Genomic DNA, 23,916 nt, shown 5'->3' on the forward strand with positions numbered 1-23,916 from the left:
TCTCTCTATCTAAGATCTTAATTATGTCAACCAAGGAAAAAGGAAAAAAATCAATAAACCAGAATCTCTCCTCTCACCTTTAAACTTAAGAGAGGTGGAGGAAGAAAGGAAGGAGGGAGAGAGGAAAAGGAAATAGTAGTATGGGAACAGAGAAAAATACATCCCTTGATTTCAGCTCTATTTAAACAAATATCTTAGCTAATACATGTGCAGATATTGTCATGCTAGTTTATGACCTCAGCATCAAAATATGAGCAGTAATTCAGGAAGACTTAAAATTTACCATATTTCCCCATGTATAAAAATGTATCCTTTTTCAAAAAATTCAGGGTCTCAAAACTGGGTGCGTCTTATACAGCTTGTAGATATTTTTACTTGCATTTCCCGCTCTTTTGCACAGATGAGGAGCTGTATGAATTTCATGATGAATAAAACTTGAGTTCAAGACTTTATGTAATACATTGTTTTTTTTCAAATTTTGGGCCCCAAAATTAAGGTGCATCTTTTATACACGGGAGCATGTTATACATGGGGAAATACAGTATTTGACTTACTGGATCAGTTTTTCATAGAAATTCAAGTAGTTACTTCTCCCCTAAGCTTAGCGCTTCCCTACTCTAGGCATTTCACTTAGAATTGTAAGAGCTGGTAGCATTTTGGGCTGCCCTTCCCTCATGACTCAAAGACATTCACACAACCCTCCTACCCTCCTTCCTCGTAGCCTAACCTAGATTAACATAAAACAAAGCCTCTTTTCTCTCACTCTGGTGCCTAATAGACTATCCCCATTTGCCTAGAATTTGGAAGTAAGAATTCTAAGAAAAGGCTTAAGCTAATAATAAATCAAAGAACGTTTTGTTCAATAGAGGAAAATATCTTCTAAAACTCTAGATTACCTATACGTTTTTTTTTAGTCTAAAATAGTCATAATAGATCATAAGACATTCAAACCTACCCCTCTCCTCAGATAAATCTTTATCACAATTTGGAACATTTCAGATGCAAAATGAATACATGAGTAAGAGAAAGCTTTATGTGATATCTACAATTTAGAGAAAATATTTATTATATAATTACAGCAATGGTATTAATAATAGGTCTCTCAAGTGGCTATATTGTTTCCTAATTTTAAATAAAGCCACTTGTATCACAAGCTCATAGTCTATTAACTCTCAAAAATATAATGAGATTCATCTTAAAGCGCAGTAATAATTATAGTTTTTCTTCTGAGATATAGTAGAAGTACAAGAAATTTCTTTTTACCTTGTGTGAGTTTCATTGATATAAATAACATTCCGTAAACCCAGAGACGGGATACTGGGGTTGAAAAATTTATCCTACATAAAACAAAACAAAATAAACACAGACATAAATATACAACTGGATTGCTTGTGAAGGGCTCACATGGCTAGTACTTGATAACTTTCAAAATTCAATCATAAAGTTACAAATTGCTTCAAAAATTAAAGTGATGAAGAAAAATTACATTTTGTTGAGAAGTACCTTTAGCCTTTAAAGAAGGTCATAGCCTGACCAGGCGGTAGTGCAGTGGATAGAGCATCAGACTGGGATGCAGAAGACCCAGGTTCGAGGCCCTGAGGTCGCCAGCTTAAGAGTGGGCTCATCTGATTTGAGTAAGGCTCAACAGCTTGAGCCCAGGGTCTCCAGCTCTGCTATAGCCCCCCCCCCCCCCGCCAAGACACATATGAGAAAGCAATCAATGAACAACTAAGGTGCCTCAACAAACAACTGATGCTTCTCATCTCTCTCCCTTCCTGTTTGTCCCTATTGTCCTTCTCTGTCTGTCTCAACCCTTAACATCTTGCAAAGGAAACAGCGCCTCTCCCTCTCCTGCCCTACTCCCCACCCTCCAACCCAAAAGAGTTGAAGCTACAAATAGTTAAGTCATTGAGAGAAATACTAGAGATTTCTTTTTTTTCTTTTTCTAGGTGAGAGGAGGGGAGATAGTGAGGCAGAGTCCCCGCATGAGATGCCAGATCTAAAAAAAGACACGTGACCTTCTATTTAAATCTTTATTCGTATTGGACTACTTGAATTGGCCTTACTTCTGGACTAGAAATTTCCATGATTCAGCAATGCTACCCAATTCTTACAACAAGGCACTTACTATTTGAAAGGGACAGTATTTACATCAAAACATTCTTCAGCAGACCTGAACAGTTAACATAAATGGCTTGGGTCTCACAAATCTCTCCCAGGCTAGAAATCCCTTTATTCAAGACTCAAAATTCTACTTCCTACAAGCCAACCCTGAGCAGAAAATTCACACAGCACAGTTAGCTATTTGTACAGGTTATAAGCAACCTCCATAAATGATAGGCCCTTGAATGGCAAAATTTCTATGTCCTGATAACTGACCCATCTCAGAGAGAGCTTAACATCCAGGTATAACTTTAAATAGGTGACTCTACAGCGTGAGGACACAGCCACGTTAGATTATACTATCCTGTGCTAACTCATCCCTCTGGCAAGCAGCCATCAGAAGCATACTTCTCATCCAATCAACCCTTCTCACGCATCCACACTGACACCGTAATGTGGAAGACTGGGCGTGGCTTGTGTTTTTCCACCAAAACACAAGCCCGTACACATTTCTTTTTAAGTCACCACCTACGCTTTTAGTGACCATTCTTCACCATCCCGGAGTCGACAGACACCCTTCCCCCATCACCCCTAAAAACAGAAACTTAGCAAGAGTATACAGCAAAGCCACAGAGCTGAAGTTGAACATCTAGAAGCTACATGAAGGTTCCCACCAGCTCTTTGAAAGAGTTAGCTGAAAGTAAGATCTACTCTTCTCCTAAGGTCATACCAAAACTACTGAACAACTCAATTCTTGCCAAGTTATCAACTACTCGACCAACATTTACTGAATACATGAATGGAAAGAAAAACTCAATCAACATCTTTACTTGGAATATTTGGTTGATAAGCATAGCTTTAAATTCTAAAAAATGAATGAAGTCCAAATTCACACAACACTGGAAATCTATGTCACATATTTCAAGGGTTTATTAAAGGTCAACAAGCTGTAACATTCTTACCCAGCTCTGGGGAGTACAGGAATAACAACATCTTCCGACAAATGGCCTTTTCCGGCTCATTAGGCTTTCTTTCCATTTTAAGGTTGCAGATCTGAAGACAGTAGGTCTGAAACCACACTCACCCTAATAAATATTAAGGAAAAAGTGGTCACTAAATGGCAAGAAAATTATACTTGTCCACATGATCGCTAAAACTAAGAGATTTCAGACAGACGAGAAACTTAGGACATATTTTTCCTTGGGTAGTAGCATAATTATGTGTTTCTCAGAGGGATTGTCATTCGGGGTATTCCCTCCGTGATCAACACTTGCAACATGAGCAAAAGCTGTGCACCTAAGAATAGTAATAGCTGGCAAAGACTACTGTACGCTCAAATCAGCATTCAAGGTTTAAAACAAAGTTGGAAAAGGTCAAACAGCCTCTGACAGTAGCAGGACGAATAAAACCAGATTCCTGGATCCCTACCTTAAGAAAAAGTAATTTACTCTCTCTTAAATCACATACACCCACAAAAAAAGCTACCATGGCCTTACATAGCAAGCATGTGGTTATAATATAACTCAAAATATGTTGCTTTAAATAACAAACAAGGTACACTTACAGAACATTCCTTTATCCTAATAAGAGAGTGTAAAGGCTGAAACTGAAATTATTGCTGTACCGTACAATTAGGGTCAAACTCTGCTCTTCTGTTCTAAACATTTTTCTTTTAACTTTGAGTTCACTGGTTGCTCAAATTCCACTAACACAGCATTCTCAAAAAAAAAAAAAAAAGTCCTTCATCATTTTTTATATAAAGCACATTAGGGTCCAATAAATATTTTAAACATGTCATGTTACATTGAAATAAGAAAAGCAATACAAAATAATGTATGCCCTTTAGATTGGGTTCATACTAAAATTTATTTTCTATTTTTAACTTTTTAGATAAACTTTTTTTCCATTACAAAATTTACACTTAATTAAATATAATTATGAAAAATAGAAACAGGAACATTTTCAAACTATCTTTATAATTACACCAACCAAAACAACTCCTAGTAGGTTATTTTCTATGCAAAAGTATTTTGTTTTTCTTTTGTAACATAATATCTGTAGTTAAATTTCTTACCCAATATTTTCTTTCCAGTTATTGATATTAAGTTGGCTCCAGCATTTCCACCTTCATAAACAACAATGAAATGAACATCTTTAGGCTGACCACTTTAACCCACATCTTAATCTTACACTTACCCATTCCTCATTTGCATGCTTACATTGGCCAACATTATATTCTGATGAATTTGGCAGATAAGATACATCTATCGTGCCAAGGGTCAGTGCAGATTCATCCATGTCACAGAGGTAACTCCTTAATCATGTGCTAGAAAAAAATATATACCACTTAAATTAATCAGAAATCCAGAGAGTAAATACCAGAACTCAAAATTCTGACTTCTACATGATTTTGCTCCATAATAGAATATCAAATGGGCTACTAACCAACTTCCACCGAGTTCAAAGTATAAAAATGCACTTTGTTTATATGAACTCAGTAAGCCTTGATTTAAAAATAACCAATCTTTGTATCTTTAGACTTCCTAAACAAAATAGCTGTGAATTTGTAAGATTAAATAATATCTTATTCTAGGTACGGGACAACAGATTATTTTGTCTGTGTTAATAATTGAATAGTTCCTCAGAGGATGAAGTATGTGTTTATTTAATTAATTAACGTTACATGTATACATACAAGAAGATAATTTTTTTAATTACGTGCTGGGAATTTTAGGTCAACATACTGTGCAATAAGGCGGAAAGGGTAAAGGCAATGGGCACCTCTAAAGGTTCCTACTTAAACTAAATTCAGCTCTTAATTTTCTTGTGATAACTTAAACAAAATATTGACAATTTTAGTACATCCACAAAGCTCTAAAACACAAACCACCCCATTTGAAATATCTGACTTTTAAGTTTTCAACCTTTTCAACAAGACTTTTCCCACCCTAAGGGAAAATGTTTACTAACAGTGAACTAACTGCTAAGAAAATAGATATTAACCTGAAACATAGAAACTTTCTATCATAACTTTCAAATTATTTTGAGACTATTATATCTCACCTGGCCTTAAATTATTCCTTTCAAACCCTGAAATGTCAATACCAGGTTAACAGTGTTTCTTGGAGATCATTCTCTGATTTCTTCACAGTCTCCACATGGGTTTGTTGCTGTAGCTTATCCTCCGCATAATTACTACACGCGTCCTTAACAATTTAACATAAGTAACAATCTAACGCAATAGGCAAGAGGGGAGAACAGTAAAGCAATGCACGTGGCATGAAAGCTGTTCAGTATTACAGAACAAAACTCAGCTCTCGGTTTCAGGTGCAGAATTGTAGCCACAACAGGGGGAGCCCGTTGCCTCCCTAAGAAAATGAAAACACGCTGGCCCCAGAGAGAGAGTCCTGTGCCAATAGGAAGTTCATGCTTCGCTCCTCCCTACCGCTCATCCAAGGTCGAGAAATTTAAAAAAAAAAAAAATCCGATGGTGCCAGACTGGGCTGAAGGGAGCCAACCGTGGGGTTCTGAAAGGGACGGAGGCAGGGAGGCAGCTCTGAAGTCCAACACACCCGAGTTCAAATCCCCCCAACCCCCGTCTTATGAAACTTTGGACAAGTTGGTTAACTTCTATGCCTTGGTTTCTCCGTCCGGAAAATGTGCAGGATGATAGCTCTTACCTCCCGGATGCTGGGAGGACTGGAAAATACCCCTAAAGCGCCTGGCACAGTGTCTGACACACACCGAGCGCTCAGTCCAATCAATCAGTAGTCGTCCGTCATCGGAATACCCCAGCACCAGCTGCTCTCAGAGCACCCCCGCTGCCTCGATGCCAAAGCCAACGCCCCCATGTCCCATACAGGGGCGCAGGGGACTGTGGACACAGAGGAAGCCCGGCCTCCACCTGGTCTCCCGGAAGAGCACAATCCCGACCCCCTCCCCGGCACCGGGCGGAACCCACTTCTCAGGGGGTCCCCGGAACTCGCGGGAGGGGCCGGGGGACACAACTTGCAGGAGTCACGCCGGCTGCAGCGCGGAGGGTGACCACGCACCTGTCCCGGCGCTCCGGGCCGGAGTACCTCCCGCAGCCCGCTCCCGCCCCGGCGGCTCGCACTCGCAGCTCCGCGGGCTTCGGGGCTGCAGCTGCCGGCACTTCCAAGTCTCCGCCAGTGCTTGCTGCAATGTCGCGGCCCGATGACGCAACCGGCGCCGGGGAATGACGCAGCTGCCGGCTCCCGGCGGCTTGGGGCCTGGCGCACCGCGTGTGGATCGGGGTAGAATGTGTGCACGCACGTGTGGGTCTCTGGCTAAGCGGTGTGTGAGTGCCCACACAAATGGTTATCCTGAGTCACGTGGGCGCGCGTGTGCCTGAGTTTGCATTGTGTAAACGGTTCATCTGCGAGTTTGTATCTTCACCAGGCGCGTGTACGGCGTGGGTTTCCGTGTGCATGTGGGGTCTGCCTTGCCACGAGATTTGTAAGACGGTCGAGTTTATTAGTAATGGGGGAGGTGGGAATGGGGAATGGCACTGTTGTGTAATTTCTGTAACAGTGGCTGACTGCCTTTTCCTTGAAGAAAATGAGGAATTACAAAAGAAACAAGGCTTGAGCCCTGGCCGGGTAGCAGTTGGTTAGACTAAGCGTCCTTCCCACAAGCCAAGGTGGCGGATTGCATTCCCGGTCAGGGCACATAATCAACCAGTGAATGCATAAGTGAGTGGAACAACAAAATCTCTCTCTCTCTCTCACCCCCTCTCCTTCCCCCTTGCCTTTCTCCCTTTCTCTCTCCCTCCCTTCCACTCTCTCTCTCTCTCAAATCAGTTTTTTAGAAAAAAAAATAAGGCTCGGAAGACTCTGTACCCAAATTTGTCTACTTCCGGCCATTCAAAGTAACTCTGGGCACAAAGGAGTTCTTTCACAATATTTGTCGTACTGTTGACAAGGCCAGTAGTTATCCCGAACATTAGTAACTTGGAAAAAGATAACCTTTTACATTCACTAAAGCAGCAAGCATTAAGTATGAACTAGCAAGTGGGAATACAAAGATGATTAAGAAATAGTCCCTGCCCACACACCTTTGCCACCAGTCTAGTCCTCATTTCCTGTGCACACATTAACCCCAACCCTCTCCTCAAAACAAATCTTTGTTCATGTCCACCCATCAAAAACCATCCAGAGATCCCTAACAGTCCAAATGCCTGAGCCTGGCACATGAGCCATCCACTGAGAACCCACCACTTTCCCCACCCTTCTCCAGCAGGAGTCCCTTACTTCAACCTCTCCAACTGTCCCTAGCCACGCCAGGGACACTCATACTCCTAACTGTACTCGTTCCACCACTTTCCCCTGAATTATGTCACTCCTTCCTGAACTAAGTCTCCAAACCTTCCTTAATCTCTCCTGCCCTCAATAACCCTACTCTCCTGTAAAATCTCACAGATTTACCGTGGTACCACACCTTGGGTCTTTATCCATTGTGTCATTTTCCCACAAGATAATGAAGCCATCATCAATGTCGGTGACTTGCCTCAGGCTCTTAGGTCGCAGCACAGTACTAGTCTATTAAACAATCAATTAATACTTGTTGAAGCTGAGAAACAAGAAAAAAACAGGAATTCCTTCTGTTGAACTTTTTATTTCTGTTTACACATTTATCCCAAAATGCAGGTGTAGCTCTTTTTTAAAACAAGGCCAAACAGTGGTTGTGGTTATATGCCTTTTGAAGTTAAAGACCCAGTTTTTATCAATTCATGTGCACCTGAGCTCCAAGCACATACCTCAGTACTCAAGGTCTATGTTGACTAGAATAAGATGAATTGTAATCTCAAAACTTCATTAAATTTTATGTACAGATTACTGGTACCTGACCAAAAAATGAAAAGAGAAAAGGGAGGGTGAGGCAAAGCCTCAGGGTTTGAGTCTCTGCTAAAGAGAAAGTAATGAGAAATGAAGCAGAGAAAACATTACAGGAATTACAAGGTAAACCAGAGGGGAAAATTAGATTGTTACATGACATTCCTTTGTAGGTCTCTTTTGTAACACCCATTGCACAAGGGTTTACTCTGCTTGCAGGAGATGTGGATTGCACATCTTCAGGTTACTTAATGAGAATTGTTTTGGAAACAAGGGACACCCTTGGTGGCAATCTGTCTTATCAACATAAACACAATAACTTCAAGTAACCCAGTCCAGCCAGCCAAGATGGAGTAACAAGGACTGAATTTTCTTTCCTGCTAAGACAACTAAAATAAACCAGACAAAATAAATAAAACAGGCATCAGTGCAGGAGACTCATTCATTAGGGGAGGAAACCAATGAGATGAGCATCATGCTTGGTTCAGCTTACCGTCTAGAGCAGGGGTCCCCAAACTACGGCCCGAGGGCCACATGCGGCCCCCTGAGGCCATTTATCCGGCCCCGCCACACTTCTGGAAGGGTACCTCTTTCATTGGTGGTCAGTGAGAGGAGCATAGTTCCCATTGAAATACTGGTCAGTTTGTTGATTTAAATTTACTTGTTCTTTATTTTAAATATTGTATTTGTTTCCGTTTTGTTTTTTTACTTTAAAATAAGATATGTGCAGTGTGCATAGGAATTTGTTCATAGTTTTTTTAATAGTCCGGCCTTCCAACGGTCTGAGGGACAGTGAACTGGCCCCCTGTGTAAAAAGTTTGGGGACCCCTGGTCTAGAGAGAGAGTCGCCAGGATGGCATGCAAAGAGGGGGAATCCAAGAAGAACTAGGCAGACTCCCTGAGTTGAGGGGATAGAAATAGGAGACCAGGAAGGCCAGAGCAAATGAAGCTGGGGAAGAGGACCCAAGAGAGAAGAACTAGCCAGAGAAAGAGGGAGCTCTGGAGACCTGCAGAAGGTCTTGCTCCAGTCTTCAGCTGATTAGCTGAGGAATGTGAGGAAGGTACCCAAGGCCAGGGCAAGCAGTGCCTCTATAGAGAGAGGAAAGCACCAAAGCTTGCAGGAGGCAGGGAATTGTTCCTGTTCCAACAAGCCAGAGTAAAAAGTACAGAACAGAGGAGAAGTACAGCGTAATTACACAGGACAAGGACTAGAGCCTGACCCTGGCACCGAGACTGGAAAACCTCATAGTTCCTGACTCAGAAGGTCTTGCTATTCTGAACCTACCTAACACATCTTAAAGTCAGTACCAAAAGGATCAAACCCTTTCCGAGAATAAAACATCCCAAAACAAAGCCCAAGAATACTTAGAGGAAATCAAATATATCCAGCACCCAACAAGGTAAAATTCACAACGCCTAACATCCCATCAAAGATTATGAGGCATGTAAAAGAGAAGCAGGAAAGAATGGCCCATAATGGGGAGAAAAATCAATTGAAAGAGATGCAGAAATGATTGAAGTGCTAGAATTAGTAAACAAAAACATTGAAAAACAATTATATTCTATATGTCCAAGAAAGTACAGGAAAAACTGAGCATATTAAGTAGAGAAGTGGAAAATCTTTAAAAAGATCCAAACCAAACATCTAGAGATTATAAAGCCATCACCTGAGGTTTTTAACAAACACAAACCCCACTACTATGGGGACTAACAACAGATTAAACACTACTGATAAAAACACTAAAGAACCTGTAAATATTGCAATAGAAACTATTCGAAATAAAACAGAGAGGGGATGAAAAGAATAAAAGTAAAAGTAAACAGTATCAGTGAGCTTAATAAACACGCAATTGGAGTTCCTGCAGTAAAGGAGAAATATGACTGTGATGAGAGTTCAGGGAGGGTGGAAAAAGTATTTCTAGAAATAATGGCTGAAAGCTTTTCAAATTTAGTAAAAACTATAAACTCACAAATCCAAGAAACTCAACAAACTCTAAATACGATAGAAACATGAAGAAAACTACACCAAGAAACATCACAATTACATTTTGTAAAACCAATGATAAAATGAAAATCTTAAAAGCAGTCATGGGGGGATGGACATTACTGTGCAAAGGAGCAAAGATGAGAATGACATCAGACTTCTCATTAGAAAGTTGCAAATAAGTATACAGTGAAGCAGCAGTATTAAAGTACCGGAAAAAAACTCAATCTAGAATTCTTCCTTCAAATATACATTTTTCAAAAATGACAAAATAAAGACATATTCTGACATATGACAGCTGAAAGAATTCACCATCAGCAGACACTTCCTAAAGTAAATGTTAAAAGAAAATCTTTTAAGTAGAAAGAAAATACAATCAAATAAAAATCTGGCTCTACACAAAAGAATTAAGATCTCAAGAAATCATATGCAAAGAAAAGTTTTTCTTCCTTTAAAAACATCTTTTAAAAGGTAACTGCTTGATGCAAAAATAAAAACAGTGTTTTGTGGAATTGATAATATATATGTAGAAATAAAATGTATATGACAACAGCACAGCATCCAGAAAGGGGGAAATATTCTGTTGTAATATTCTTATACTAAGCATAATAGGATCCAATGTACTTGAAGGTAAACTGTGATAAGTTAAGATGTACACACTAACTCCTATAGCAGCTACTATAAAAGCAAAACAAAGAGCTAGAGGTCATACATCAGCAAAGAAAAAATAAAGCAGAATTATTTTTTAAAGGGCTTGCGTGAATCTAAAAGAAGGGAGTAAATAAGGATAAAGGAAAGAAAGAATATATGGGTTACATAGAAAACACACAGCAAGATGGTAGGTTTAAATCCAAGCATATAAGCAATCACCCCAACTAAAAGGCAGATTAAAATAAAAGCAAGAACCAACTCTATGCTGCCTACATATTTTAAAAACTGCTTTAAATATAAAGGCGAATAAAAGTCAAAGATTGAAAACCAATGTACCATGCTAATGTTAATTAAAAGAAATATAGCCCTGGCCGGTTGGCTCAGTGGTAGAGCGTCAGCCTGGTGTGCGGGAGTCCCGGGTTCGATTCCCGGCCAGAGCACACAGGAGAGGCGCCCATCTGCTTCTCCACCCCTCCCCCTCTCCTTCCTCTCTGTCTCTCTCTTCCCCTCCCGCAGCCAAGGCTCCATTGGAGCAAAGATGGCCCAGGCGCTGGGGATGGCTCCATGGCCTCTGCCCCAGGCGCTGGTCTCAACAGAGTGACGCCCCGGATGGGCAGAGCATCGCCCCCTGGTGGGCGTGCCGGGGCGCATGCAGGAGTCTGTCTGACTGCCTCCCCGTTTCCACCTTCAGAAAAATACAAAAATAAAAACAAACAAACAAATAAAAAGAAATATAAGTGGTTATATGAATATCATACAAAGTAAATTTCAATACAAAAACTTTATCGCAGGCCCTGGCCAGTTGGCTCAGAGGTAGAGCATTGGCCCAGTATGTGGATGTCCCCAGTTCAATTCCCTGTCAGGGCATACAGAAGAGACCATCTGCTTCTCACTCCTCCCCCCTCATCTTTCTCTCTCTCTCTCTTTCTCTCTCTCTCTCTCTCTCTCTCTCTCTCTTCCTCTGCAGCCACAGCTCGATTGATTTGAGCATGTTGGTCCTGGGCACTGAGAATGGCTCCATGGATCCTCCACCTAAGGCACTAAAAATGGCTCACTTACGAGCATAGCCTAAGATGGGCAGAGCATCGGCCCTCAATGGGGGTTGCCAGGTGGATCCTGGTCGGGGCACAGGCAGAGTCTGTCTATCTCCCCTCTTCTCACTTGGAAAAGAAAAAAAAAAGAAATAAAGGGGATCCTTTTATAATGATAAAGGAGTCAATCTGTAAAAGGAAAACCAATTCTAAACATTCATGTCTCTAATACAGAGCTTCCATATAAATGAATCTAAAACTGGCAGAATTGCAAAGAGAAATAGAAAACAATAATGATTATAAACAGCAATTTCAATACCCCTCTCTCAGTAACTGACAGAGCAAGTAGACAAAAATCAGTAAAGATGTCCAAGAGTAGTGGCACAATTTTGTCAACCAATTTTCCCTAATTGACATTAAGAACACTATACCACACAGTATAAATGTACAGTGCACTATAGGAACACTGCGCCCAACAACAGGAGAGTATCTTTCTTTTCAACTGCGCACAGAACATTTCCCAAGACAGACCATATTCTGGGCTATAAACACGCCTCAGTAGATTTCGAAGAATTCAAATCATATAAAACTTATATCCTGACCACAATAGAAATTAGAAATCAATAACTTAAGGGTATCCGAAAAATATCCATATATTTGGCAACAAGCACACTTCTAAAAATAACATGGGTTTGCCTGTGGTGGCGGAGTGGGATAAAGTGTGGACCTGGAGCACTGATGTCGCTGGTTCAACACCCTGGGCTTGCCTGGTCAAGGCACTTATGGGAGTTGTTGCTTCCTGCTCCTCCCCTGTTCTCGTTCTCTCTCTCTCTCTCTCTCTCTCTCCTCTCTATAAAAATGAATTTTAAAAATCTAAGAAAATAATTTAGAATAACAAGTTAAAAGAAATACAAGAAATGAGAAAGTAGTATAAACTGAATATTACAAACACGCATCAAAAGTTGAGGGAGGGCTAACGCAATACTTAGAAATTTATAGAAGTAAAACACCTATATCAGAAGAGGCCTCAAATCACTGATCTCGGCTTTAACCTTCAAAAAGTAGCAAATAAAACCCAAAGTAAGCAAAAACAAGAATAAAAAGTAATAAAAGACAGAAATCAATAAAATAGAAAAGTAGTAGAGAAAAAATTATTGAAACTGAATGCTGGTTCTCTGAAAAGATCAGTAACATTGACAGACCTCTAGCCAGATCAATAAGATTAAAAAAAGAGAGAGAGAGAGAAGACACACATTACCAATAATGGGGAATGAGAAAAGTGATGTCACCACAAGTTCTGCATATAGTAATTTAGTTTTTGCTTTGCCCAAACTAGTTGCCTTTTGTTTTCAGGGTGGTATTTCAAGATATCAGAGTTTCTGCTTTTATAACAGGTGCCTGACTACCTTCTAAGGGCCCATGACGTGAGCAGCTTAGAGGCTGATTCATGGAGCACTATGAACTGATAGCCTGTTTTGTGCCGAGCACCTTTTTTGGAACTAAAAATACATAGATGAAGATGTCACACGTAGATCCTGCACTTGGGAATTAATAGTCTAATGACCTATGGCACGCTGGGAGGGAGACAGTAGGGAGAAAGTAATAGACAAGTATATGAAATTACGAAAAATTATGAAAAGCACAATGACAATCCAAACCTCATCTGTCAGAGAATAAGACAGGATGACCGACTTCGAGAAGGTGGTGGGGGGAAGGGGCTCACTAAGGGAGAAAGAAGCAGGTGTGTGGAGGCTGGGGTGTGAGATGCACCTGCCATAGAAGAAGTCCAGAGGGGGCACAGAGGCTGGCAGAGAGAAGCTCACGGTGAGGGCTGAGGTGGGGGAGGCAGCAAGTGGCAGGGGGAAGGGTGGGAAGCCAGAGGGAAGCCAGAGGGGCCAGAGAAAGGAGGGCTTTTAAGCTAGAGTAAGAAGTCTGGAAAATTAACAATAAACTGACATGTATCATAAATGCCGTGGAGGAATTCAGAGGCCTTCTACCCTGTAAATATTAGAGATGGGTGAGTGTAAACAGAGGCTCAGGCCTGTGGGCTTGAGGAGGAATGGGCAGTGACTTGGGAACTCTGATGTGGGCAGGGGCCTGCCTAAGACCAATTGGCTGCAGAGGATTGAGGTGAAGTAAGCCATTTCATAAGCCACCATTTAGTGAGCACTTACTATGTGCCATGCACTGTTCTAAGTACTTCATAGGCATCGTCTTAAGCAAGCTTCTGTATCGTCCCTGCCACAATCTAGAAAACATAGCCCATGCCAGGCAGCCAGGAGTAGATTTTATTTCTGAGACCTCCTTAGGAACGTCTGGTGAGAGCTGAAAGAACGAAAGGGAATGGTGAGGGAGCCCTGAGATGAGCCAGGTTGGAAGATCACCGGCCTCCCTGGAGTAGTGGGGTCACTACCCTCCAGTCGGGCTGGAGTGACAAGTCAGCTTGTTAAGAGAGCCAGGAGCCAGAGCGCCTAGCTGACAGCTGGGACCCGGGAGAGGGGGCTGCCTAGAAGGCGCTGGAGAGACAGAACTGTCACTGCTGGAGATGTCCCTGAGACAGAAGACACCCTCCCGGGCTTTTCCCTCTTCCTGCCAACCAGTCACCTGCCAAAACAAACCACAAGGTAGCCTGAAAAATGGGTTAGGCACTCCCATCCACAGAACAGCAAGTAGGGCAGGGAAGGATGGGGAGTGGGTCTGAGGGGAAACCAGGAAGGAAGGCACCACCCTCTGTACAGCGCCAAGAGCTAGGAACTGGCATTCACCCCATTTCTCACATGGGAAAAGTGAGGCACACAACTGATTAGTTTTTCAGGCAGCTTATGTTAGCCTGATAATTAGGACTGGGCCACCATATCCCAGGTCCAAAAAAGCATGTTTTTGTTCAACTCCGTTCTATAAAGTACTCAGATGGTGTTGGCTTAAGAACTGAGTTACTCCTCGGGATATCAGTAGATATAACCCTGAGTCCTTTCAGCAGAATATATCAGGGCTATGCCCTGGGTTCCAACCTTGGTTCTCTCACATACTGGCTGTGTGACCCTGGGCAAGTAATTTAACCTCTCTGGGCCCTAATTCTCTCATTTTAAAAATGGATTTGCTAATATCCACTTACTTATTGCATTATTATGAAGTAAAGTGGAATAATGTATAAAAAACAATAAGCAACATGCCTGCCACATGGTAAGATTTACTAAGAGCTACTGTCATTGTTGTTAGCCTCTTTTTGCAGAGACTCTGAGGACAAAAGAGAGATCCTATGCCTTTGAGCTTGAATCCTGGTAAAGAACTTGTCCCCAAATCTTTCGAACTCATAAGAACCCTTAAAGTCCCAATGTTTCTGAGTCAGTCATGATGAGCTAAGTTACCAAATAATAACAAATGTCTCATTGTCTTAAGACAACAAAGTTTATTTCTTATCTCTGGTGGAAGTTATTAGGGGCCCTGCTCATAAAGGTCACTGATGGAGAACTCCCTCATGACCCGTGCTTCCACAATTCCTGAGGCTGGGAACCATGCATTCACTGAGCCACACCCTGGCTCTTAATTTATACATCACTCCTATGCCTGTTTCATCAGCTAAGGTGCCATTTAAAGCAAGTGGATGAAGAAGGATAATCCTATCATGTGCTCCAAACGAGATAGCTAAACATTTCCGAACAACCCCCATGACAACCTCAATGAACCTTCCGGTGAGGCTGGAAAAAGCAAAAGTCCCACTACGGAGTGAAGAGGTTTAGTTCCTTCTAACAGGCCGGACCACCCTGCAGGACACTCCACAGTCTGTCTCTATCATACCCAGAACTGCATCTCTGCAGACAGCATGGGTCTTTTAGGAGAAACTTTTGTTCCTGAATATCGCGTAAGACCGTGTCCCTGACAATCACTGTTGGTTCTTGGAAGATATCGTCCAAGATGTTCTGCAGAGCTGAGATGTTGGCTGGAAATGAAGCCTCCTGTCTACTGGAAGAGGGATCCTAACCAGAACCAGAGTGTAACCAGAGAGTGCATGCCTGCTGTTATCCAGAGCCTTTCCACTGTTGTGGAAACTGATGCCAGATTATTGGGTACCGACGGCTTGTTGAGCAAGTTCATGCTGTTGGTGTGAAGGATCAGGGCCTCTTCTTGCTTTCACAACTCCATGCCCTCCTGGGTTTCTTTCAATCTACCTAGGCTCTGTAGGTCATGGGGGAGCCATGTATGCAAGCTTGGTAGAGAGGGACAAGCAGATTACCCATCCCCCACCCACAGGACACCCAGGACACTCTCTGGACCAGAGTAAGGGGGCAACATAAGGAACAAGGGAGACTCGGGGCCCAGCTCTCCAGCGGTGACGGTGGCCCAGTGTGGAACTGAATGCCACTATTGGGAACAAGGCAGAGCAGGGGCTGGGAGGCAATCACACACGTGCCCAGTGCGTTTGAAGGAATGAGTATGGAAATACTTGGAAGGGAAAGCTAGCCATGGCTGGGGACAGATTCACGTTTATTTTTCCTCCCTCAGAATTAAAAAAACAAAAAGTTATTTGATGAAAAGGACAAAGTAAAGCAAACCTACTTTGCATTTGGATTATCCTTTTCCTAATGAGTTTCAAGTAAGCTACAATTTAATAGTCTAATTGGGAGGAGACTCAATCTAAGTTCAGTTAAGACTAGTTTTTAGAATACTTTTAAAAATAGTTAGCATTATTGAGGACACAGAGCGCTAAAATTTTCTTTTGGAAAATGTATTTTCTTGGATGTTCTAAACATACGCCTTATAACTGTCTTTGGCTATAACTTACAGATTTCTCCGAAGAAGAGGTTTCCAAAGTGAAGAGTGTTATCCACCCAGTTAGCACTTGTCTAAATTATCTGGTATAAAGCAAAACCTGAATAAGTATAACCCAACTGACTGTGGTTTTAACCAAATATCTTCTGACAGTCATCATATTATTCCATGCATTTAAAATCTATTATAATGATGACCTCCAGAATGAAAGTAAGATATGGGATAAAAAGCTCTCCATCATTGGGGTCACAGGGTCTACTCCCCTCAAAGTAACCCTACTTTGTTATACAGCTGATTGGGTGGGTCGTGGAGCCTGACCTGTCAATCAGAGTGACTTATATTTGACTTATTCCTGTTGCACATTCATTTCTGCTTAGATGGCAAAACATCTGTCCCTGTTGTATAATTATTTGTTACTTTTTCCAGAGGCTCTCTGTTCTGATCCAGGGTTCCTAATTTATCCCAGGAACACATATGTAAATTTAACACACATACATGAATGGTAGAATTCCTAGTCACCACTAGAGGTAAAGATGGGATTAAATAAACCTTACTATCCATAATGTTGGCTTTTCTCTAGGCTATTTACAAAATAACATTTTTAGAGGATTGTCTATCTAGATTTCTAGGTCACCTGGTCATTAACTATGAAATAAATATAATCTAGGTAGAGGGTGAATAATATCTAACATCCCATCAATTGATCAAATCCTGGAATGAATGAATTTTAACTTCCCAGAGATAAGGTTTAGTTAAACTCTATAGGGCTATGATATGTCTTATTACATAGAGTGTGAATTTTATAATGGTGGTAATAGTTATAATAATAAACTTCTCCACTTGGTCAGTAACCCCATTCCATAAACCACAGTGGCTCAGCCAAATTATAATTAAGCATAATCATCTCCTCTAAGTGTGACCTGCAATCTGCTTCTATTTACAAAACCAGAGGCAGCATGTACAGGAATCCTGTTATTAACTAGGCCACCATGTTGTAATCATGGCCGCCACACAGACACATCCAAAATGATAGTTATTCTGAATCATTAATTACAGCTTTATAAACTATATTACCCAGAACTATTAAAGGGTCTTGGACTATGTGCATGTGAGCTTAATCTATGGTTTTAATCTCTCTGTGCCTCATTTTCCTCATCTGTAAAACAAGACTAATAATAATATCTGCTTTATAGGGTTGTTGTGAGGATTAAGAGTTAAAATACTTAAGGCACTGGGACAGTGCCTGGCGCATGATGGGCACTATGCAATGTTTGCAGGTATCCTAAGCGTTCCTAGGAAAACGTCCAGTCCTAGAAAAGGAAGCCTTTATTTATTTGATCCAGGTATTGATCCTTCTTGCTTTCACAGGTCATAATCAATAAATGCATTATTTTAGAACCACAGGCTTCCTCAGTTCCAAATACCGACAAGCTTTCCTTTTCTAGTTACAAATTTGTGTGATTTTCTTTTGATAACTGTACAGATGGTTCCAGATTTACAATGGTCCAACTTAAAATATTTTGACTTTTTGATGCTGGGAAAGCAATATGCATTCAGTTGAAACCATACTTTGAGTTTGAATGTTGCTCTTTTTCCAGGCTAGCGGTATGTGGTATGATACTCTCCCATGACATGGGGCTGTGGCAGGAAGCCACAGCCCACAAGCAGGAGGTCACAAGGGTAAACAACCAGTGCTCTGCAGTGCACTGTGTCGCCAGCATTCTCTGGATATTGCATTCTGCACAGGTTTAAGGTAGGCTGGCTGGACTATGATGCTTAGTAAGTTAGGTGTATTCAATGCAATTTTTACTCGCCATACGTTTATCAGAATGTAACCCCATCGTCTGTTGAGCAGCATCTAAACCTTGATTTAATCAGTAAAACCTTTTAAGCAGTAGCTCCTAACTTTTTGGAGTCAGGGAATCGGATAAAACTCGAGACTCTCTCCTGAGTGGGGAAGGATGTGCATGTAAAAGTTTACCTTCAGGTTCAGGGGGTTCATAATGTCCCTCTGAGGTCATTTATGGACCCCAGATTAAAAATCCTAGTTGGAAAGCATGACTTAAAAGATGGCCAAACTGAGTCTTGTTCTTTTCACAAGGTCTACAGAAAGATGAGACAGAAACACATATTTGCACATTGTAAAGGAAGTATGAATTACTCTCAGCCAGCTAAGTACTTTTCCAATAAAGGGTTTCGATGATGATGAAGGAGGAGGAGAATGAAGGAGGGAATAAGAGGAGGAGGAGGAGCCCTTCACAATGGAAAAAGGTGGGTAAACCAAAGGTGTACTTTTACCTCCGAGTGAGCCAAGTATACAGCTTTCAAACTGGGAGCACTGGACGGCTGTTATTATAGCAACTCTGGAGGCAGTTCGAGTAACTGATTGTATCTAAAGCTTTCTTTTCAACCTCAAACAGGTAAAATATTATCACTGGGGCTCTTCACGCCTGTTCAAGGATTCAGGCACAAAAGAAATGTTAATTATGGGAACTGAGCTGTGAATTCTGAGTGACCCTCGGGACCAAATGATTATCTGGTGGTCTTATGTTGCTGGAAATTTATTAGAGGGTTGTAAGATTATATTAACTGATTTTCACCTTAAGTGCTCCACCTGGAGAAGCATTAAAGGCTCCTGATAAGGACTGATTTCAGAGAAGTAACGACATCAGCCAGAAGATCTTTTGGGTGAGTCAGGGGTCCTGTGAGGAGAAGAGCCCAACGGAGGTGGCCGTGTCTGGCCAGGGTGGTGTGATGTGCTTGCTGGCATCAAAAGTTGTCATCTATATAATTGGGGCTCACCAGACCCCTACTCACCATCGGTTTCTGACAGTCACCAGTGCCAGAGACCAAAGAGGAAGAATAACATATTTACAATAACTGTCATAGGATGAGGCCAAGGACCCAGTTACATTTCTGCCCCATTATGGCCTCGGATGGCACCCCAGCCTCTAAGAGCCAGACATCTTCTCAGGGTCTGCAAGTGTCGACATGCTCTGACTCGTACTACCCTCTGGGGCCTCATCCTCCGCATCTCCCCTCCCTCACTCTGCCGCCAGGTCCAAGGCCATCTCTCTGTTCTTGGACCATCCCAAGTCCATCTCTGATGCAAAGGCTCTGTATTTATTGTCCCTCTGCCAGGAGCACTTCTTCTCTAGATATTCGCAAGGCTGGCTGCTCCTTAGGTTCCGGTATTAGCTCAGTTAGCAATTTTCTATCCCCTGCCTTGTCACATCCTTCCATATCATTCTATTTCATTTTATTTATAGCACTTATCACTCTCTGAAAATAATCTCTTGGTTTGTTTTCCTCACGTTGTTGATATTCTCCATTAGTGTGTAAGCTCCCAAGAGGAGGCACCTTCTATGCCTTGATCACTACTGTAAGCCCCAGGCTTAGCACAAAGAAAGCACCTGATATACATCTGTTGGATAAAAGGAATGAATGATGGCCATAATGGCTACTATTTATTAAGCACTTAGTCCAGGGGTCCCCAAACTTTTTACACAGGGGACCAGTCCTGTGTAAAACTTTTTATACTGTCCCTCAGACCGTTGGAGGGCCGGACTATAAAAAAAACTATGAACAAATCCCTATGCACACTGCACATATTTTAAAGTAAAAAAACAAAACAGGAACAAATACAATATTTAAAATAAAGAACAAGTAAATTTAAATCAACAAACTGACCCAGTATTTCAATGGAAACTATGGGCCTGCTTTTGGCTAATGAGATGGTCAATGTCCAGTTCCATATTTGTCACTGCTAGCCATAACAAGTGATATGACGTGCTTCCGGAGCCGTGAGGCGTGCATCCCACGTAATCGGAAGTAGTACTGTATGTGAGCAACACCACGCTTTGCAGCATCCGCATCCTGTGCTCCTTTCACTGACCACCAATGAAAGAGGTGCCCCTTCCGGAAGTGCGGCGGGGGCTGGATAAATTGCCTCAGGGGGCCACATGGGGCCCGCCGTAGTTTGGGGACCCCTGACTTAGTCTGTGCCCAGCACAAAGCTGTAGGTTTTTCTAAATAATATCCCACAGAATTCTCACAGGGACCCTCCAAGATAGGTTTGTACCTGTTGTCCTTGCGATACAGATTAGGTTGCAGAGAGGTTTTGCAGCTTTTCCAATGTCAAAGCTAGCTTGCTGCAAGCTAGAAAGTAACCAGGACCTGATTTAAACCCAGGCATGTTTGACTGAAACACTCATGCTCTTAATCAGGGAACAGCACACTTTTTCTAGAAAGGACCAGATACAGTGTTTCCCCGAAAATAAAATAGTGTCTTATATGATATTAATTTTTGCTCCTAAAGACGCACTATGTCTTATTTTCAAGGATGTCTTATTTTTCCATAAACAAAGAATTTGTTCCATGAACAAAGAATTCACATTTATTGTTGAACAAGAAATCAACATTTATTAATATACTGTAGTCATGTCATCACAAACAACAGCATAACCAGCCAAACACTGAACTCCATCAAGAATTTCTTGTGACTCTATTTCCATGTACAACAATCTACCCGGTTTCCCCAAAACTAAGACAGTGTCTTATATTAATTTTTGCTCCTAAAGATGCGCTAGGTCTTATTTTCAGGGGAGGCCTTATATTTCTAAGCTTGAAAAAAATTGCACTAGGTCTTATTTTCGGAGGATGTCTTATTTTCGGAGAAACAGGGTAGTAACTGTTTAAAGCTTCACAGGCCATATGGTTCTCCATGTAGCAACCACACGATTCTGCTGTGTTATGAAAGCAGCCTTAGACAATACGTAAACACATGGGTGTGGCTATGTGCCAATAAAACTTTATTTACAAAATGTGGTTGGCAGGATGTGACGCAGGGACCATAATTAGCAGATCCCTGGTTTTCATCATTATTCTATATGCCATACTAAAAGGAGTGTTTTTTTTAAAAAAAGGATAAGGGGAGTAAAAACAAAAAAAGCATTAAAATATGTGCTCGACGCCTAGTGAGCCCTCTGTGGATAAGAAGGCCAGAGATGGATAAACTAAGCTTAAAAAGGCAAAATCAGCCCTGGCCGGTTGGCTCAGCGGTAGAGCGTCGGCCTAGCGTGCGAAACCCGGGTTCGATTCCCAGCCAGGGCACACAGGAGAAGCGCCCATTTGCTTCTCCACCCCTCCGCCGCACTTTCCTCTCTGTCTCTCTCTTCCCCTCCCACAGCCAAGGCTCCATTGGAGCAAAGATGGCCCAGGCGCTGGGGATGGCTCTGAGGCCTCTGCCCCAGGCGCTAGAGTGGCTCTGGTCGCAACATGGCGACGCCCAGGATGGGCAGAGCATCACCCCCTGGTGGGCAGAGCATAGCCCCTGGTGGGCAGAGCGTCGCCCCTGGTGGGCGTGCCGGGTGGATCCCGGTCGGGCGCATGCGGGAGTCTGTCTCTCCCTGTTTCCAGCTTCAGAAAAAATTAAAAAAAAAAAAAAAAAGGCAAAATCGGCAATCAGATTCTGGTAGGAATTTTGACTCTACTGATTCAACTTCTCGACTGAATAATAACCATCACTTAGGACCATGGTAGAGTTTAATTCAAACAAGGTATTCCGTTTTAATCAAGGTTCCATTCGTGTTGTGATTACACATGCTTTGACACGCCAACACTTACACAGATGTGCACAACCTTGCACACCCAGCAGGCCCCAAAGGCTCACTGCTGAAGGACAAAGTATACCAAGTCACTCTGACTGCTTAGTTGCTTCCTCTTTCAAACTTTGAGCCTGAAAAGTTGCCTTTCTTTCTCAAGCAAACATATGAGTTATTGGCAAGAGGTAAAAGGCAAGATATGGATCACAGGTGGGAGAAATCCCTGCAGCCTCCCTTGGAAGGTGACCGCTGTTGGGTTCAGCTGCTCCGTCATTCAGCGTGGCTCTTGACAATGAATATCAGAACCAAAGCAAAAGATCAACTCCCAGTCCCTAGGGTTTGGGTTGGGAGGCCAAGGCTGAGCCCTATTAGAAGGTGGGAGACAGGGACAAAGGCGACAGTGTCTGTGGTGCTTGTCTGTGTATAAGTGACAGGCTGTGGGCTGGAGCCTTGTGGGGGCGTGGCTTCCTCTGGGCACTCTGTTTTTCTCTCCCAGGTCATTAGAAACACAGTAGACAAAACATTCATTTCTCTTGTACCCTGAAGAAAGAGCCCCTCTGGAAACAGCACAAGGTTCTTAAGCCAACTGGCGTTATTTCCTCAATGTATAGATAATTGTCTAAACATGGGCTCTAAATGTTTGAGCAGGTGACAAAAATTAAACTTTGGTTCAGCTCCTGAACCTGCTCCCAGGCCCATCTGTGCACTTGGACTATGTACTTGTCACATCCAGTTTTGGCAAAACCCTGCTAAGTCAGCTTAACAGGAACTGCCACCTTCTCTGTTTAATGAGGATCCTCCTTCTCTGCCATCCCCGCAGGTGACGTCTGATCCCTCCAGCTGGTCTTCAGCAAAGAAACCTGTTAGGTCAGTTTAGCCAGAATCCCCTTGTCCCTAAGGTTACCTCTCAGTAATTCTCCATCCACTGACCCTCCCCACCTGCTCCTTGGCTATCTACTCCCACTCGTTCATGCTATATTTGTGTTTGAACCCATTCTCTCTCCCCGACCATAAAGTCCCACGGTGGTGGTTCCTACCATATTGTGATTGCTCTGAATAAAGTCAGCCTTACCACCTCTAACAAGTATTGCTGAACTTTTTTTCTCTAGCACAGTAAAGCAGCCCCAGCACAGAAGAACCAGCATCCAAAGGGAAATCGAGAGATGCAAGACCTGTCCCAGCCCCGCGTTCACCGGCATTGACGTCCTGGGCACCCCGTCCCCTGGCCTCCCCTTTCTGAACCTGTTTTCTTAACCGTAAAGGAATGAGTCAATCTCGTGCTTTCTCATCCACCCAGACATCTATCCTTTTTCATCTTTTTGTGATCTGTTTAATATGTTATATTTCTAATTGTTCCTAGTTACTACTGAAGATGATTCGTGTTATTAATAAAAATGGATTTCTATTGAGCACTTAATGTTTACCTGGATTGTGTCATAGGCTTTCTGTGTGCCCTAGTACTTAATTCTCACACTCTCCCTGTGAGGAAGGACCCTGTGATCGCAGACTTCACAGACAGGTCAGCTGGGTTCAGGTAGGTGATATAATTTTCCCAAGGTCAGAGAGTAAGTGGCAGAGCTGGGATTTGAGCCTGAACCCCCCATCTTTCTCTTTCTCTCTTTCTTCTCTCCCTCTCTTCTTTCCTTCCTTCCTTCCTTCCCTCCCTCCTATCCATCTTTCCTCCCTTCCTTCCTTCCTTCTTCTTTCCCTTCCTTCCTCCCTCCCTCCTTCCCTTCCTTCCTTCCTTCTTTCCTTTCTTCTTTTCTTCCTTCCTTTTTTTCCTTTTTAAGAACTACACTGTTGCCTGACCTGTGGTGGTGCAGTGGATGGAGCATCCACCTGGAACACTGAGGTCACTGGTTCAAAACCCCAGGCTTGCCCAGCCAAGGCACATATGGGAGTTGATCCTTCCTGCTTCTCCC

At 42.4% G+C, this 23,916-nt stretch overlaps 1 protein-coding gene across 3 annotated transcripts in view; it reads right to left on the reverse strand.

Annotated features, from left to right (window-relative positions):
* GPAM (glycerol-3-phosphate acyltransferase, mitochondrial) overlaps positions 1-23,916 on the reverse strand; it is a 60,463-nt gene that overhangs the window by 28,579 nt on the left and 7,968 nt on the right. Inside the window, exons 1-4 of one of the 3 annotated variants that reach the window (XM_066240552.1) lie at positions 6,156-6,326; positions 4,300-4,429; positions 3,066-3,188; positions 1,264-1,337 (exon numbers count right to left, since the gene is read on the reverse strand). In XM_066240552.1, coding sequence (XP_066096649.1) covers positions 1,264-1,337; positions 3,066-3,188; positions 4,300-4,401 — 299 coding nt within the window. In that variant the 5' untranslated portion in view covers positions 4,402-4,429; positions 6,156-6,326. Of the gene's footprint in view, positions 1-1,263; positions 1,338-3,065; positions 3,189-4,299; positions 4,430-5,166; positions 5,277-6,155; positions 6,327-23,916 lie in introns of those variants that run through there. The other 2 variants (XM_066240554.1, XM_066240553.1) reach the window with 2 other exon arrangements.

Source organism: Saccopteryx bilineata, chromosome 7 (assembly GCF_036850765.1).
Source record: "Saccopteryx bilineata isolate mSacBil1 chromosome 7, mSacBil1_pri_phased_curated, whole genome shotgun sequence".
NCBI classification, from domain to species: domain Eukaryota; kingdom Metazoa; phylum Chordata; class Mammalia; order Chiroptera; family Emballonuridae; genus Saccopteryx; species Saccopteryx bilineata.